Source organism: Pan troglodytes, chromosome 1, assembly GCF_028858775.2.
Source record: "Pan troglodytes isolate AG18354 chromosome 1, NHGRI_mPanTro3-v2.0_pri, whole genome shotgun sequence".
In the NCBI taxonomy this organism is placed as follows: Eukaryota; Metazoa; Chordata; class Mammalia; order Primates; family Hominidae; genus Pan; species Pan troglodytes.
Window position 1 is genome coordinate 74,536,649 of NC_072398.2, and position 20,004 is coordinate 74,556,652.

Consider the following 20,004-nt stretch of genomic DNA (forward strand, 5'->3'; position numbering starts at 1 on the left):
GCTACACTTAGGAAAATCGTGGGAAATTCACAGCATTATCAAACAAGGGCAATGGTAAAGGTTGCTGCACAAGCCAGTCGGGCTGACCTTTCCAGCCACAGAAATTTGCATGCGAATGCGAGTTAGTCCCTTTGCACTAGTCATAAATGTGCCAGTTCATGTCATTCAAGAGTATATATAGATGAGATAAGATCCTTTGCAGACATATGGCATTAAAGGATGTAACAACCTACAGCTTTCTGTTAGCCAGAAAGATTCTGTGACATGCTCAATTTTGGGATGGTTGAAGAATTCAGAGATGTGAATCTCCCTCTACAAAAATGCCACTAACTCATTAGTACAAATCTCCAGATTCCTCCTTCTCACCACCAATAATGTTCCCATAAGTTTGTACTCGGAGAAATGTGCACTTATCAAACTGCATAAAGCCATCACCAAAGTTGAACTTACTTCATCCATCTACAAATATTTCCAAATTTCTTGAGCCCTCACTAAAGAACTTCCTCAAGACCCAGGAAAGAAAAGTAATGTGTAATGTCTATTATTTCAACTGTGTAACCTGATCCCAGAGTTACTATTCAGGCTGCATCCTTCTTTTGGCTCTGACTCCTCAAATTTCAAGCTTTTGCCACCAGTACAACCATTTGATAAAAGAAAAGAGTACAGGATGGGGAAGAGGGAAAGAAGACTACCAAAACAGCCTCCTAACTGGCCTCCCACCTTCAGTCATCCTTTTATTTCATCCATCCTGGATAACACCAAATAAGCATTTCTAAAAACTTTGATTTTGCGTTATTATTTTCTACTTTTTCTTCATCAGTATATTCTAATCTTTCTAAAATGAACATATGTAATGAAATAATTTTTCAAAGTCAAAAGAGGCCAGGAGTGGTGGCCCACGCCTGTAATCCCAGCACTTTGTGGAGCCAAAGTGGGCAGATCATGAGGTCAGGAGTTCGAGACCAACCTGGCCAAGATGGTGAAACCCCATTTCTACTAAAAATACAAAAATTAGCCGGGCACAGTGGCGGGCACCTTTAATCCCAGCTACTCAGGAGGCTGAGGCAGGAGAATCGCTTGAACCTAGGAGGTGAAGGTTGCAGTGAGCCAAGATCGTGCCACTGCACTCTAGCCTTGGTGACAGAGCAAGATTCCATCTTAAAAAAAAAAAAAAGGCAAAAGAACTCAGCTTTTATATTTCATTCCCACTATATGATCCAAACATAGTCCTACAATATCCAGTCCCTAATACCTTTCTTTTCTAACCATTCATTCATCTACTGTGATGAACTTTGCACTCCAAACAAACTGACATAGTCACTTCTCCTGAAAAAGAATAGGAGACATATTCTTTCCCATTCCTATAATTTCACTCTCGGTTCTCTACCATAATGTAGTCCCTAAATCCTTCCTTTATCAAAATCATCTTTACACAGAGATTCCATCACCTTTGAGACTATCAATATCCACTGCAAACCAAAAGTGATCTTTTTTCTCTTCAAAACTCTTCCCCAAATTGAGAGTCAACACTGATAATTTCCTTCCATGAATTATTAGTTGTCTTTCTATGTATATCTATATCTTCACTATTCACAGTAAACATTAAAGAAAGGGAACATACTTTTTTTTGGTGGGGGGGGGACATACATTTTTCTTGTTACATAATAAATGCTCAACAAATGTTTGTTGAATGAATCCTGAGACATACTTACAACACTACATATAATTAGACCAGGTGATCAATAAATTTTTGATGCTTACGTGATTAAGGGAAATAAATGATTGCAAGGGCTTTTGCCATAAAGCTAATGATGGGTATTCTGTCTATATTAAAAACACATTAGAGAATGTTTTAAAGCTTAAAGAATGTTGTTATTACTCAAGAGTAGGTTAAGCAGTGATGAGTAACAGCTGAAATTGAGTATGAATGATAATTTGCACCTTGGCATACATGTAATCCTTTTTAAATGGCCCTAAATTTATAGTCTATTCCATTTATTTAATTTGTGTTATTACTTTTCAATACACTTCTCTAAAAATAAGAATTCTCATTTATACAGAAAATATAAAATTGTGAAAGTATGCTTGCTGTTTTCTTTATTTGCATTAACCATAACTAAGGGAACTCTATCAGGACACACTGCAATGTCATAGACGAGCCATCCTTTTGCTTATTCTAACTGTTGGAAACCTAATTAAAGAGCAATTCCTTACATGTTGGCCTTGGAAACTCCAAGTGTAAGCTTAATTACAACAATGCAAAAAAGATTAGGAAATTATCATTGTTAATTATTACCTCAAGTGTTATTAAGTATCAAAAAGTAAACATGCTTTCTGCTTATGTCACCAACTAAATTTAAAGATGACTTTCATTTTCTTCCTTTAAAACAAGTATGATCTGTGATATGTGATAAGACTCACCCCCTACAAACATTTTATTTTCACAGAAAATTAACTCCTTAATTTAGACAGAAAATGTTAATTTTAAACTTCTAGGAATGTGCTTTGCCTAAAATTGAGATATTATTTTAAAATATGTCTTTTCAAAGAAGGTGATACAACATGTAATTATAGTGTATAAATAAAAAACAAACACTTCATCCTATAAAACATATTATGGCATATTTTACTTTGAAATAAAAGTACTGATATTTTAAAATATACCAATACAAAATTTCAAGGAACTCCTTTACAAATGCCAAGGGGACACAGACACACTAAGATTATTTTAACTCACACTGATTTCAGTTCTACAGCCACCAGGTTATCAAGAGGAAAATTTAACCTAATTATGAACACATTGCCAGAAACACTTCTAGACACTTCCTTTAAAAGGGAGGTAAACTTCAGATTAAGTAGGTTCAACACTCTAAAAAATAGAAAATCAAAGAAAAGGGAAATAGCCTTTCTCAAAATAGGCAAATGATAGAAGGCCCAAGTTTTTAAATTGCACCAAGAATTTGGTCCAATTTGCAAAAGTACTTATATTTGAAAAACACTGATGACAAATGAAACTGTAAAAACCTACTGAATTTGCCTTAAATCAATTCATTTTCAGACTATAGGAGGAGTAACTAAAACAGCACGGAATTGAGGTTGCCATTAAAGTTGCAATCTTTATTAATCTTGAAGAGGAGGAATATTGATTGTAATTCCTTCTAATTCTATGCTTCTTTATTTTTTTGAGACAAGGTCTCACTCTGTCACCCTGGCTGCAGTGCAAGTGGCATGACCTCAGCTCACTGCAGATTCGACCTCCCCGGCCCAAATTCTATCACCTCAGCCCTGCCAAGTAGCTGGGACTACAGGTGTGTGCCACCACGTCCAGCTAATTTTTGTAGAGATGGAATTTCGCCATATTGCCCAGGCTGGTTTCAAACTCCTGGGCTCAAGAAATCTGCCTGCCTCTGCCTTCCTAAGTGTTGGGATTACAGGCATCAGCCACTGCACCTGACCCTAATTCTATGATTCTTGTTGAGGATTTCTGCATTATGATTCTTACTGAAAATGTTTACATGTACATTTGTGAGAAATAATGGTCTATAGTTTTATTTTTCTGTACGATCTGTCTGTTTTAGAGTAATAACATTAGCTTCATAAAATCAGTCAGGAAGTGTTCCCTCCTCTTCTCTTTTCTAGAAGAGATTTTGTGAACTTGAAGTTAATTTCTCCTAAAATGTGCGGTAAAATTCACTAGTGAAATATCTTGGCTGGGATAACTGGCTAGCCATATGCACAAGATTGATACTGGATGCCTTCCTTATACTACATACAAAAATCAAGTCAAGATGGATTAAAGACTTAAACGCAAAACGTAAAACTGCAAAAACCCTGGAAGATAACCTAGGCAATACCATTTGCAGTGTAGGCACAGGTAAATATTTCATGACAAAGATGCCAAAAACAATTGCAAGAAAAGCAAAAATCAACAAATGGGATCTAATTAAACTAAAGAGCTTCTGCCTGGCAAAACAAACTATCAGCAGATTAAATAGACAACCTATAGAATGGGAGAAAATTTGTGCAAACTATGCATCTGACAAACGTCTAATATCCAGCATCTATAAAGAACTTAAACAAATTTATAAGAAAAAAAAACCTCATTAAAAAGTGGGCAAAGAACATGAACAGTTACTTCCCAGAAGAAGACATATATGTGGCCAAAAATAATATGGAAAAAAGCTAAACATCACTGATCATTACATTAGAGATATGCAAATTGAAACCATAATGAGATACCATCTCACACCAGTCAGAATGGCTGTTATTAAAAAGTCAAAAAATAACAGATGCTGGTGAGGTTATGGAGACAAAGGAACGCTTATACACTGTTGATGGGAGTGTAAATTAGTTCCACCATTGTAGAAGATAGTGTGGTGAATCTTCAAAGACCTAAAGACAGAAATACCATTTGACTCAGCAAACCCATTACTGAGTATATACCCGGAGGAATATAAATCATACTGTTATAAAGACACATGCACGCATGTGTTCACTGCAGCACTATTCACAAAAGCAAACACATGGAACGAACCTAAATGCCCATCAGTGATAGACTGGATAAAGAGTATTGGTATTTCATGGTGTATAGGATCTCATTCTTTTTTATCTCATTCTTTCCATGGTGTACATATACACCATGGAATACTATACAGTCATAAAAAAGAATGAGATTATGTCCTTTGCAGGGACATGGATGGAGCAGGAGGCCATTATCCTTAGTAAACTAACACAAGAACAGAAAACCAAATACCACATGTTCTCACTTATAAGTGGGAGCTAAATGATGAGAACACAAGGACACATAGAGGGAAACAACATACTGGGGCCTTTTGGAGGGTGGAGGGGGAGGGTGGAAGGAGGGAGATAATCAAGAAAGACAACTAACGAATACTAGGCTTAATACCTGGGTGATGAAATAATCTATACAAAAACCCCCACCACACAAGTTTACCTACGTAACAAACTTGCACTTGTACCCTTGAACTTAAATTAAAAAATCATTTATCACATAAAATATAAATCCAGATGAAGATCATGTGCCATGCCAAAATGGAAAGGATAAAATGAATGTTATTAAACATGTATTAATATCTTTTTTAAAAAAGAAGAAATATCTTGACACGGTGATTTCTTTTTCAGGAGCTTTTAAATTACTTAATTTCTTCAATGGTTAAATAGCTATTCAGATTGTCTATTTCACCTTGGTTGAATTTTGGTAGTCTGTGGTTTTCAAAGAATTGATTCATTTCTTCTAAATTATGGGTATCAAGTTGTTTATAGTGTTTTCTTGTTAACTTTTTAATGGCTGCAGGATCTGTACTGATATCCACTATTCCATTTCTGATATTGGTGATTCAGGCCTTCCCTTCTTAGATTTTTCAGTCTTGTCAAAGGTTTACCAATTTTATTAATTTTTTTTCCAAAAATAGCTTTTGTTTCATGGTTTTTCTCTCTTGTTTTTGTATTTTCAATTTCTTCAATTTCTGTTTTTGTCTTCATTATTTATTTATTTATGCTTACTTCGGGTTTATTTTCTCTTCTTTTTCTAGTCTCTTACATAGAAACTTAGTAGTTCCTTGAGAAAGAAACTTACACTATTGATCTGAGAACCTTCCTCATTTCAAAAGTGAGCACTTACTGCTGTACACTTCCCTGTCAGCACACATGTGGGAGGTTTAACTACCTCCCACATATTTTGATATATATTATTTTCATTCAGTTGTATGTATTTTTAAATTTCCTTTGAGACTTCCTCTTTGACCCATGGATCATTTTTCCCCTGTTGTCTGTTACTGATTTCTACTTTGAATCTACTGTGGTCAGACAACATACTCTATATGATTTCAATTCTTTTAAATATGTTGAGGCTTGTTTAATGGCCCAGGATGGGATCTACCTTGGTGATGTTCCACTCATATTCTACTCTTGTTGGGTAGAGTGGTTTTTGTTTTGTTTCTTTTGTTTTTTTGAGATGGAGTCTTGCTCTGTCGCCCAGGCTGGAGTGCAGTGGTGCGATCTCGGTTCACTGCAACCTCAGCCTCCCAGGTTCAAGCAATTCTCCTCCCTCAGCCTCCCGAGTAGCTGCGGCTACATGCGTGTGCCACCATGCCAGGCTAATTTTTTGTGTGTGTATATATATATGTGTGTGTATATATGTATATGTGTGTGTATATATATGTATATATGTATATATATGTGTATATATGTATATATATGTGTGTGTATATATATGTGTGTATATATATGTGTATATATATGTGTGTGTGTGTATATATATATATTTAGCAGAGACGGGGTTTCACCGTGTTAGCCAGGATGATTTCAATCTCCAGACCTCGTGATCCACCTGCCTTGGCCTCCCAAAGTGCTGGGATTACAGGTGTGAGCCACCGCGCCCAGCTTGGTAGCGGGTTTTATAAATGCCAGTTAGATTCTGTAGGTTGGTTGTGTTACTCAGATCTTTTATATCCTTGCTGACTTTCTATCTAAAAGTTCTATCAGATGCTAACTAGGAATCTTGGGTCCATTTAGATCCTGGCCTCTAAAGCAGCCACATCAGACATACTTTGTTCTTTTGTCCATTGAATTTTTAATGACAAATAATGAGTCAGTATGCAGAACATACAAGAGTAGTCGCTGGCTGACTTTCAGAAGCCTAGGACTATCGTTGATTTGCTAATTTGCAGAAGATAGTTACTGGAGTAAGGCTGTTGTGGACTCGATGATTTTCAGAAGCATGGCCACTGGAGTGAGGCTGTCACTGATTGGCTGATTTTCACGTCATGTGTACTGATCAAAAGTGATTTCTAATTACTGGTGATTACTTATTCATGACTTGGGACTTTGTTCAAAGAATAGTCCTTTCCTTTCTTGAATGTAAAAATTAACTACTTTTAATTACCAATCCTCCTTTTGGTTTTCCTCAGAAAAATCTGCTAGAGACAACATAATGGATTATCTAGATATATATTTGTGGAGGTATAATTCTCAACTAGTGTTACCATTTTAAGTGACTGAGGTACCAATTACTGTAGTAGAAAAGTAATTCTAAATGTGAAATTTTAATAATTTATTTTAAAATGTTATTATTATTGTTAGAGATGGGGTTTCACTATGATGCCCAAGCTGAAGTGTAGTAGCTATTTACAGTATGATCACAGTGCACTGCAGCCTTCAACTCATGGGCTCAAGCAATGCTCCCACCTCAGCCTCCCAAGTAGCTGGATCTACAGGGAATGCCACTGCACCTGGCTTACTCTCAGCTATCATAAGATTATTTCCAAAACCTTGGGTGAGGCTGAAGGAAGGGATTATAAACTGCCTTGTCTTCTGCAGCTTGTCTTCTAGCTAGTTTTAATCTCAAGGGTTTCAGACTGGTATAGTGCTCAACCCCTATTTAATGGTAATGTTAATTCTTCTATACTATTTGTAGGAAAAAAATTAAGCTTCTGAAATTATTCTTGGTTTAGGGAATTCAGCAACAAGTTGGCTTGGCTTTTCAATAGTTTTACTTCTTCAGCTTGTTCCATTTCTTGAGATCTCAAGAGCTATACTAAAAGTCTCAGATTTTTACTTCATCTCTACATACTTCTAAAATTTAGCCTGGAATGGTGGCCAACTTTGTAGAGACTTGCAGTGGCTTTTCTCTTTACGAGAATGCTATGTTACAATATCTAAATAGGATTGCATTCCAATGTTTAAAATCCAGTCTCCTCCTTTAATGCTTTCTTATGTTATCTTTCAAGTACCTACAGCCACCACTTTCCCATCCTCTGAAAGAAAATTTTGTTGAGTTTACTTTCTATAATGTACAGTAAGAAAAAATTGAAATAGTCAAAACAATACTCTACCCTGGAGAAATAACCCTGCTTCTTCTATCTCCTTTTGAGATCTACTAGTATACTGAAAAAATGTAATCTGTTTAAGAAGTATAGGGTACAGGATACCAATAAGAGTCAGCAGAAATGGCTAACATAGTAGCCTTTGGCTTTCCTGTCATTTTTGAGTAGGATATAACCTATCAGATGAATCTGAGGAAATTAAACTAGTTTTCAGTATCCACTTTGCACTCACACAGGACCCAAGTTCATGGTTTTAGATACACTGAAAATAACATATGCTGTATCCTATCTACCTATACAATTTCAAGTATCGGCCACTAAATTTTTAAATCTTCATGGGATAAGCACAATAGTAAAACATTTTCATAATTGAAAAATCATTAAAAACTTTAGATCACTATTGTAGTTTTAAATTATTTTCTAAGCCCTTTTTGGTACTTCTAACTAAGCTTGTAAATATGCTACCTAGAGATTCAGGTATACTTTTAGTGTTACTTAAACCTATGCAGCTAAAATAAACATCAAATAATTACTGAATGTTAAACTTAAAAATCAGGAAAGTGGTAAGGATATAGAATCTGAAGTTTCAGTGGCAGTTAAACTTTCCAACCAAAATGAATAATTAAGCAAAATGAGGGGAACCTAGCCAAATACTGAAATATTGGAAGATGGGTGGTATGCAGAAGCCCTCTGCAAATTTCTGTGGGTATGAAAAAAGTACATCTCACAAAAAGATGAAAAATAGTGATTTTACTGTTTTGAAAAACTTACAGAATAATTTCATTTGTACACTGCCATGAGAAAATCAGGTTATAAAATTTATCTCCAATCTTAGGCATATAATATGATATATCCATATATAAGCAAAAGCAAGTTCAGAGTTTCTTCATTATTTCCACTTATAGTTTTAAATATATGGTAGACAGGACCTTTAAAGTAAGGGTAATAGAGCACTTTAAAAACAAAAACTATCATTTTACAAATGGATAAATTAAGAGGGTAAACAACTTAACTAATGTTATATAGCAAAGAGTTTAAAAACAGAATCTTAGATTACTTGGCTTCAATTCTGTAGATTATGCTTTCTCTTAATTACCTTTACCCTGAGAGATTATGCACACAGGTTGTAAAATGAACATATGTAACATCAACCTGGGAAATGATCCATAAAGTTGCTTCTAAACTGCAACCTCCCATGCAAAGAAAGCACTCATGCTAAGCTGCCAAGAGCACTGACGCATTTAACAGGCATTAAGCCTCTTAATAAGTTGGTGTTTTAGGACATATTTGTACAATTCAGGCTCAGGAAAGGAACTAAAACAAAAAGTATAAGTAATCAGAACATCAAGTCTAATGTCAAATTGCAGCTGGTTACAGGGTGTCATGGAGACCTTCATAGACCCTTCATGTTTAACTAGGTGAATAGTCTGTCTCGGTGTAAGACTAAATTTCATCTGTTGCTAAAAGACAAAATAAATATGATTATTTTCAAATACTATGTAATAGGTAATAAACTGATGCATCTAAGGTCAATTTAAATACAAATACAATGACTCCATATCCAAACTTCGCAGATAAATTCCCCATGTCTAAAAGAACACAGAATTACTTTCAATTTACACACATTTAAAGAAAGTTAAGCTCTATGGTATAAGATATATTTCTTTTCTTCTTTTCTTTTAGACAGTGTTTCACTCTGTTGCCTAGGATGAAGTACAGTAGCACAATCACAGCTCACTGCTTCCTCAACTTCCTGTGCTCAAGCGATTTTCCCACCTCAGCCACCTAAGTACCTGGGCATACAGGCACACACTATCACATCCAGCTAATTTTTTATTTTTTTGCAGAGATGAGGTCTCGCTACATTGCCTAGGCTGGTCTCAAACTCGTAGGCTCAAGTGATCCTCCTGCCTCGGCCTTCCAAAGTACCAGGATTACAGGTGTGAGTCACCTCACCCAGGCTTACTTGCTCTTTTCATCAGCTCTCTACCACCTTAAAAATAATCAACGCTCACATTCACTGAGAACTGGTCTGCTAAATGCCAGGTGGTAGCAGGAAAAGGCTACTGTAATTATACCCCTAACTTTTTACACACAAAGAAACATCACAGCTAGCAAAATCAAGAATGAAGATTTGAATACAGGTCTGTTTAATTTTAAATCTCTATGTCAAAACTCAGTTTTAAAAAGGAAATTTAATAAAATCCCTATTGGCCTTGTGTTAATTTAACTGCTTTATCTTAATGCAAAGGATGCAATTTACTAAAAACAAATAGCTAAACAAATCATCTTTTCCTCAATTTTTGTAAAGCAATTCTAATGGTTCTAATTCCCTTACCTAGCAAGGACTGAAAGAGGCATGTTTAAAAGCACCTTCTATGGAAAAGGATTCAGAGAAAAGTTCCTATTCCCCCTTATCACAAATGGCACATTAGAGGAAAGCAAAGAGCTGATAAATGTACAGAACTGGGTGTTATCTAAATTATATGAACAACAAATATCTAAACTTTGTTTATACTAAAACTTTGGCTTAATACAGCCATTCTCTAGAGCAGTGGTTTAATAGTCTATTTTTTAAAAATAAAACTGAGTCACTATCTCAATATATTTATACCTAATAGGCTACCTACATACACTACTATCAACCTGTACTTTAAAATTTTTTAGATAAAATATATGTAAGTAGGTGGTCTAATATGTTCTCTCACCCACTTGGTTATAGTATACTCTTCACTTTGGACATCATTGATCTAAAGATGTGAAATTTTTCCAGTTTCTACTTTTTCTAGTATTGCTTCCAGACCCAACTTTAGAGCAGCTTAAAGGACTTTTTTTCCTAATACTCGGAAGAGCTACCAGAATATCAAATTCAAGAGTCTAAAAGAGTTTACAGGCTAGATCTAAAAAAGCCTTATTTTCTTTAAATTTCCACTTACATTTATCTTCTTAAGATTCTTTTTTTCTTTATGACAGAACCTTTCTACTTAAAACTTTCTACTTTAATGCTAAAATAGATGCCATATAGATTGCAAGCAACATGTGTGAAAAAGAGAAATAACAGAACATTGCAAGTATAACCAAAGCTAATATTTATTAAATAATACCATGCACAAAGCAATACATTAAGCATTCAAAATGTACTATGTCATTCAGTTCTCAAAAAATCCAACAGAAGCTTGGAAGCAATTAGGTAACTTCTACAAAATTACATAGGCAGCAACAGGAAGAGTGAGTATTACAACTCAGGTTTGAACCGAGGTTCCAAGATGGCCAAAAAGGAACAGCTCCAGTCTACAGCTCCCAGCGTGAGCGACGCAGAAGACAGGTGATTTCTGCATTTCCAACAGAGGTACCGGGTTCATCTCACTGGGGCTTGTCACACAGTGGGTGCAGCCCAAGGAGCAGCGTGGGGCATCGCCTCACCTGGGAAGTGCAAGGGGTTGGGGAATTCCCTTTCCTAGCCAAGGGAAGCCATGACAGATAGTACCTGGAAAATCGGGACCCTCCCACCCTAATACTGCGCTTTTCCAATGGTCTTAGCAAACGGAACACCAGGAGATTATATCCCGCACCTGGCTCGGAGGGTCCCACACCCACGCAGCCTCACTCACTGCTAACACAGCAGTCTGAGATCAAGCCGCAAGGTGTCAGCAAGGCTGAGGGAGGGGCATCCGCCATTGCTGAAGCTTGAGTAGGTAAACAAAGCAGCCGGGAAGATTGAACTGGGTGGAGCTCACCAAAGCTCAAGGAGGCCTGCCTGCCTCTCTAGACTCCAGTACTGGGGGCAGGGCATAGTTGAACAAACTGCAGCAGAAACTTCTGCAGACTTAAATGTCCCTGTCTGACAGCTTTGAAGAGAGTAGTGGTTCTCCCAGCATGTAGTTTGGGACCTAAGAATGGACAGACTGCCTCCTCAAGTGGGTCCCTGACACCTGAGTAGTCTAACTGGGAGACACCTCCCAGTAGGGGCCAACCGACACCTCATACAGCCAGGTGCCCTTCTGAGATGAAGCTTCCAGAGGAAGGATCAGGCAGCAACATTTGCCATTCTGCAATATTTGCTGTTCTGCAGCTTCCACTGGTGATACCCAGGCAAACAGGGTCTGGAGTGGACCTCCAGCAAACTCCAACAGACCTGCAACAGAGGGTCGTGACTGTTAGAAGGAAAACTAACAAACAGAAAGGACATCCACACCAAAACCCCATCTGTAAGTCACCATCATCAAAGACCAAAGGTAGATAAAACCACAAAGATGGGGAGAAACCAGAGCAGAAAAGCTAAAAATTCTAAAAATCAGAGGGCCTCTTCTCCTCCAAAGTATTGCAGCTCCTCGCCAGCAACAGAACAAAGCTGGATAGAGAATGACTTTGACAAGTTGAGAGAAGAAGACTTCAGATGATCAGTAATAACGAACTTATCCGAGCTAAAGGAGGATGTTTGAACCCATTGCAAAGAAGCTAAAAACCATGAAGAAAGATTAGACGAATGGCTAACTAGAATAAACAGCATAGACAAGACCTTAAATGACCTGATGGAGCTGAAAACCATGGCAAGAGAACTACACGATGCATGCACAAGCTTCAGCAGCTGATTAAATCAAGTGGAAGAAAGGGTATCAGTGATTGAAGATAAAATGAATGAAATGAAGCAAGAAGAGAAGTTTAGAGAAAAAAAGAGTAAAAAGAAACGAACAAAGCCTCCAAGAAATATGGGACTATGTGAAAAAAACAAATCTACACCTGACTGGTGTACCTGAAAGTGACAAGGAGAATGGAACCAAGTTGGAAAACACTCTGCAGGATATTACCCAGGAGAACCTACCCAACCTAGCAAGGCAGGCCAACATTCAAATTCAGGAAATACAGAGAACACCACAAAGATACTCCTCAAGAAGAGCAACTCCAAGACACATAATTGTCAGATTCACCAAAGTTGAAATGAAGGAAAAAATGTTAAGGGCAGCCAGAGAGAAAGGTCGAGTTACCGACAAAGGAAAGCCCATCAGACTAACAGCGGATCTCTTGGCAGAAAGTCTACAAGCCAGAAGAGAGTGGGGGACAATATTCAACATTCTTAAAGAAAAGAATTTTCAACCCAGAATTTCATATCCAGCCAAACTAAGCTTCAAAAGTGAAGGAGAAATAAAATCCTTTACAAACAAGCAAATGCTGAGAGATTTTGTCACCACCAGGCCTGCCTTACAAGAGCTCCTGAAGGAAGCACTAAACATGGAAAGGAACAACTGGTACCAGCCACTGCAAAATCATGCCAAATGGTAAAGACCATCGAGGCTAGGAAGAAACTGCATCAACTAACGAGCAAAATAACCAGCTAACATCATAATGACAGGCTCAAATTCACACATAACCATATTACTTTAAATGTAAATGGGCTAAATGTTTCAATTAAAAGACACAGACTGTCAAATTGGATAAAGAGTCAAGACCCATCAGTGTGCTGTATTCAGGAAACCCATCTCACAGGCAGGGAAACACATAGGCTCAAAATAAAGGGATGAAGGAAGATCTGCCAAGCAAATGGAAAACAAAAAAAAGCAGGGGTTGCAATCCTAGTCTCTGATAAAACAGACTTTAAACCAACAAAGATCAAAAGAGACAAAGAAGGCCATTACATAATGGTAAAGGGATCAATTCAACAAGAAGAACTAACTATCCTAAATATATATGCACCCAATACAGGAGCATCCAGATTCATAAAGCAAGTCCTGAGTGACCTACAAAGAGACTCAGACTCCCACACAATAATAATGGGAGACTTTAACACCCCACCATCAACATTAGACAGATCAATGAGACAGAAAGTTAACAAGGATATCCAGGAATTGAACTCAGCTCTGCACCAACCAGATCTAATAGACACCTACAGAACTCTCCACCCCAAATCAACAGAATATACATTCTTCTCAGCACCACATCACCCTTATTCCATAATTGACCACATAGTTGGAAGCAAAGCACTCCTCCGCAAATGTTAAAGAACAGAAATTATAACAAACTGTCTCTCAGACCACAGTGCAATCAAACTAGAACTCAGGATTAAGAAACTCACTCAAAGCTGCTCAACTACATGGACACTGAACAACCTTGTCCTGAATGACTACCAGGTACATAACGAAATGAAGGCAGAAATAAAGATGTACTTTGAAACCAAGGAGAACAAAGACACAACATACCAGAATCTCTGGGACACATTTAAAGCAATGTGTAGAGGGAAATTTATAGCACTAAATGCCCACAAGAGTAAGCAGGAAAGATCTAAAATTGACACCCTAACATCACAATTAAAAGAACTAGAGAAGCAAGAGCAAACACATTCAAAAGCCAGCAGAAGGCAAGAAATAACTAAGATCAGAGCAGAAATGAAGGAGATAGAGACACAAAAAACCCTTCAAAAAATCAATGAATCCAGGAGGCGGTTTTTTGAAAAGATCAACAAAATTGGTAGACCACTAGCAAGACTAATAAAGAAGAAAAGAAAGAAGAATCAAATAGATGCAATAAAAAATGATAAAGGGGATATCACCACCGATCCCACAGAAATACAAACTACCATCAGAGAATACTATAAACACTTTTACGCAAATAAACTAGAAAATCTAGAAGAAATGGATAAATTCCTCGACACATACACCCTCCGAAGACTAAACCAGGAAGAAGTTGAATCCCTGAATAGTCCAATAAAAGGCTCTGAAATTGAGGCAATAATCAATAACTTACCAACCAAAAAAAGTCCAGGACCAGATGGATTCACAGCCAAATTCTACCAGAGGTACAAGGAGGAACTGGTATCATTCCTTCTGAAACTATTCCAATCAACAGAAAAAGAGGGAATCCTCCCTAACTCATTTTATGAAGCCAGCATCATCCTGATACCAAAGCCTGGCAGACACACAACAAAAAAAGAGAATTTTAGACCAATATCCCTGATGAACATCGATGCAAAGATCCTCAATAAAATACTGGCAAACCGAATCCAGCAGCACATCAAAAAGCTTATCCACCACGATCAAGTTGGCTTCATCCCTGGGATGCAAGGCTAGTTCAACATACGCAAATCAATAAACATAATCCATCATATAAACAGAACCAAAGACAAAAAACAGATGATTATCTCAATAGATGCAGAAAAGGCATTTGACAAAATTCAACAGCCTTTCACGCTAAAAACTCTTTTTTTTTTTTTTTGAGATGGAGTCTCATGCTGTCACCCAGGCTGGAGTGCAGTGGCATGATCTCGGCTCACTACAAGCTCCGCCTCCCGGGTTCATGCCATTCTCCTGCCTCAGCCTCCAGAGTAGCAGGGACTACAGGTGCCCGTCACCCTGCCTGGCTAATTTTTTGTATTTTTAGTAGATACGGAGTTTCACTGTGTTAGCCAGGATGGTCTCGATCTCCTGACCTCGTGATATGCCTGCCTTGGCCTCCAAAAGTGCTGGGATTACAGGTGGTGAGCCACCGCGCCCGGCCTAAAAACTCTTAATAAACTAGCTATTGATGGGACATATCTCAAAATAATAAGAGCTATTTATGACAAACCCACAGCCAATATCATACTGAATGGGCAAAAACCAGAAGCACTCCCTTTGAAAACTGGCACAAGACAGGGATGCCCTCTCTCACCACTCCTATTCAACATAGTGTTGGAAGTTCTGGCCAGGGCAGTCAGGCAGGAGAAAGAAATAAAGGGTATTCAATTAGGAAAAGGGGAAGTGAAATTGTCCCTGTTTACAGATGACATGATTGTATATTTAGAAAACCCCATCATCTCAGCCCAAAATCTCCCTAAGCTGATAAGCAACTTCAGCAAAGTCTTAGAATACAAAATCAATGTGCAAAAATCACAAGCATTCCTCTACATCAATAACAGACAAACAGCTAAATCATGAGTGAACTCCCATACACAATTGCTACAAAGACAATAAAAAACCTAGGAATCCAACTTACAAGGGATGTGAAGGACCTCTTCAAGGAGAACTACAAAACACTGCTCAATAAAATAAAAGAGGACACAAACAAATGGAAGAACATTCCATGCTCGTGGATAGGAATAATCAATATTTTGAAAATGTCCATATTGCCCAAGGTAATTTATAGATTCAATGCCATCCCCATCAAGCTACCAGTGACTTTCTCCACAGAATTGGAAAAAACTACTTTAAAGTTCATATTGAACCAAAAAAGAACCCACATTGCCAAGACAATCCTAAGCAAAAAGAACAAAGCTGGAGACATCACGCTACCTGACTTCAAACTATACTACAAGACTACAGTAACCAAAACAGCACGGTACTGGTACCAAAACAGAGATATAGACCAATGGAACAGAACAGAGCCCTCAGAAATAACACCACACATCTACAACCATCTGATCTCTGACAAACCTGACAAAAACAAGAAATGGGGAAAGGATTCCCTATTTAATAAATGGTGCTGGGAAAACTGGCTAGCCATATGTAGAAAGCTGAAACTGGATCCCTTCCGTATACCTTATACAAAAATTAATTCAACATGGATTAAAGACTTAAATGTTAGACCTAAAACCATAAAAACCCTAGGGGAAAACCTAAGCAATACCATTTAGGACACTGGCATGGGCAAGGACTTCATGACTAAAACACCAAAAACAATGGCAACAAAAGCCAAAATAGACAAATGGGATTTAATTAAACTAAAGAGCTTCTGCACAACAAAAGGAACTTCCCTCAGAGTGAACAGGCAACCTACAGAATGGGAGAAAATTTTTACAATCTACCCATCTGACAAAGGGCTAATATCCAGAATCTACAAAGAACTTAAACAAATTTACAAGAAAAAATCAAACTACCCCATCAAAAAGTGGGCAAAGGATATGAACAGACACTTCTCAAAAGAAGACATTTATGCAGCCAAAAGACACATGAAAAAATGCTTATCATCACTGGTAATCAGAGAAATGCAAATCAAAACCACAATGAGATACCATTTCATACCAGTTAGAATGGTGATCATTAAAAAGTCAGGAAACAATAGGTGCTGGAGAGGATGTGGAGAAATAGGAAAACTTTTATACTGTTGGTGGGACTATAAACTAGTTCAACCCTTGTGGAAGACAGTGTGGCGATTCCTCAATGATCTAGAACTAGAAATACCATTTGACCCAGCCATCCCACTACTGGGTATAAACCCAAAGGATTATAAATCATGCTGTTATAAAGACACATGCATACGTATGTTTATTGTGGCACTATTCACAATAGCACAGACTTGGAACCAACCCAAATGTCCATCAATGATAGACTGGATTAAGAAAATGTGGCACATATACACCATGGAATAGTATGCAGCCATAAAAAGGGATGAGTTCATGTCCTTTGTAGGTACATGGATGAAGCTGGAAACCATCATTCTGAGCAAACTATCACAAGGATTTTAAACCAAACACCGCATGTTCTCACTCATAGGTGGGAATTGAACCATGAGAACACTTGGGCACAGGGTGGGGAACATCACACACCAGGGCCTGTTGTGGGGTGTGGGGACAGGGAAGGGATAGCATTAGGAGATATACCTAATGTAAATGACAAGTTAATGGGTACAGCACACCCACGTGGCACATGTATACATATGTAACAAACCTGCATGTTGTGCACATGTACCCTAGAACTTAGCGTATAATAAAGAAAATAATAAAAAAAAGAAAAAAAAGAAATGAAAAAAATATATAAAAAATAAAACCCCGGTTTACCTGATGCTAAGTTCTTTACCACTAAGTTTAACCTCCAACTAAGCCTATGTATGATTTATCTATGAAAATATAATAAAAATAATAAATATGTATTTACTATGGGCCAGTATTAGATAATTTATTCTTGAAAACTATACTGTAAATAGGAGCTCTTATTATTCTGAATGATAAATGAGGAAACTTAGGTTCAAATCACTCTTTAGTCTTTTGTGTGACCCCGGGCAACTTATTTAACTTTTTAATGAACGTAGGCAGTCTATCTCTAGTGCCTAGACTCTCAACACTACACTAATATGTTTTTCTGTAAGAATTTTGGCCTCCTAAAAAATTTTAAGACAAATTTACCATAGCCTACTATCACACTACAAAATGAGGTTATAAACATGAACGATTACACATACATAAACATGTATACCTATGTGGTATTACGGGACTTATAGCTCCAGGTTACTTGGCATTTAAACAAAATTATCTCTAAGTTGTGCCATATGTCAGAGGTGAAATTCTATAATGGTTTTCATATATTTGACCATTTGTCTCCCAGGGAATTCAAAGTAGTTCTTTGAAAGATAACATAACAATTTTATAGCGCACAGTGAAATATCATTATAACCACCTTGTGGGTTAAAAAATACTAAGTCATAGAAAAATTAAATGTCAGGATGCAGTTCAAAGAGTACATGGTAGCATTGAAAGAGTACACAAACGTCCCTAGATTAGTGGTATGTCTATAGGGTTATACTTCAAAGTTTAAGTTCAATTCAGTAGACATTTACAGGGCACAAACTATACAGGATACAGAGTAGACAATGTTGGGTTTGGAAACATGTAAAAGATTATTCTTATGTAGTTTATATTCTGGCAGAGAACAAAAAGATGTGTGAAGAACTATAAGGGAAGGGTTAAATACTAATAAAATTTAGAAGAGATTTACAAAGAAACCAAAAAAGAGAAAAATTACTCCTAGGTTGAAAAGCAGGAGAAAGCCTAAGAGGGACTAGGCATTTGATCTGGACTTTGGAAATAGTTCAAATGTTCACAGCAAAGAGAAATGGAAGTACCAACATAAGCAAAGAAATGGTTTTCCCAAAGCAGGGTTCAGAGATTGTTGTACCACAGCACGTATGACGAGAGAAATGAGGTCTAAGATTGGAAAGGGAGGTTCAGGGCAGATTGTAGAGAGCATTACCAGGCAAGCTAAGGAGTTCTGAATTTGTTTCTAAAGAAAATAAGGAAATTACATAATAATGTAAGCTTCAAGGAGATTCATCTGGCAGCATTTTTAAAAGGTGGACCGAGGAAGAGAGTAACTAACTGGGTGAGCCCTTATTGAACAGTACTCTTGCATAGGGTATGTGAAGCCACTTGATACTCATGGAAGATCTTCCTTAAAAGTTGGTTTCACTGGAAGATTTTAGAGTTGAAAAAAATTATAACTTTTTTGTGTTCTTTAAAAGATCTTGATACATGCATCAGAATCATACTTTTCCACAATGACCACAAACAATGCAGAAAAATATGGAAAATTCACACGATGGCAGATCATTAGTGTTATGCTCTCAGGTAGCACCACTCTACACCTCTCTCCATAGTAACTAGCTTCCTCTTCTTTGCTGGCTGTTGACAGTTCCAAGGTGGATATGTCTGAGAAGTACTGTATATGGTTGTAATAATCTAAGTAAGAATGTCTAAAATACGGCAATTACATAAAAAAAAGGGAAAGGGGGGGATGAATGGGATAGATGTTAGGGGTAAAGCAAGGGTAGTCAGTTTTTCCTCATCCTTCTGCCAAGACTTGATAAGATGCCTATCGTATAAGCTCCCATAGAATACTACACACTGCTAGCTCAGCACTTATCACATTATATCATAACTTCCTGGTTTCCTGTTTATGTATAACTCTCCTCAACTCATAGCATCTCAAGGACTGCCTTGGTTATAATTGTATCCCACGTACTTAACACAGTTTCTGGCATGTAGACAATATTCAGTACATATCTATTGACTAAATGATTCTAGCAGCAAATACATGAAATGACATCATAATTTTTCTATTTCTCATTAAGAGAAAGAAGTAATCTGCCCATTCTACTTAAGGATCCCATTCTTTGATCAAGGATTTCATTAGGTAAAAAGTGAGAATGTGCTCAGAGCCATGGTGACAAGTGCTGTCGGCAGAGTAGGAGATATCCCAACCTTCAAAATTTCCAAAGAATGCTTAGCAGTAGCCTCTGGGTTGTCCTTCTGGTATCTCTAGCCACCTCCGTGAACACTACTGAGTTGGGTAGCATGCATGCACTGATGTTGCGTACAAAGCAGCAGCATGTGCACGGAGATTGGGAGAGTAACTTTGTGTAAACTAATGGAGGAACACCAAAGGCAACCCCTGCTGTGCTGATGATAATGGCTCTGGAT

The 20,004-nt window shown here is 37.4% G+C and overlaps 1 protein-coding gene across 35 annotated transcripts in view; it reads right to left on the reverse strand.

Moving 5' to 3' along the window:
• RABGAP1L (RAB GTPase activating protein 1 like) overlaps positions 1 to 20,004 on the reverse strand; it is an 831,104-nt gene that overhangs the window by 438,433 nt on the left and 372,667 nt on the right. For 7 of the 35 annotated variants that reach the window (XM_054673513.2, XM_063811081.1, XM_063811088.1 and 4 more), the window contains one exon: positions 10,910 to 11,979. The exons of the other annotated variants lie outside the window; for them this stretch is intronic. In XM_054673513.2, the coding sequence (XP_054529488.1) occupies positions 11,872 to 11,979 (108 nt within the window). In that variant the 3' untranslated portion in view covers positions 10,910 to 11,871. Of the gene's footprint in view, positions 1 to 10,909; positions 11,980 to 20,004 lie in introns of those variants that run through there. 35 annotated transcript variants of the gene reach the window in all.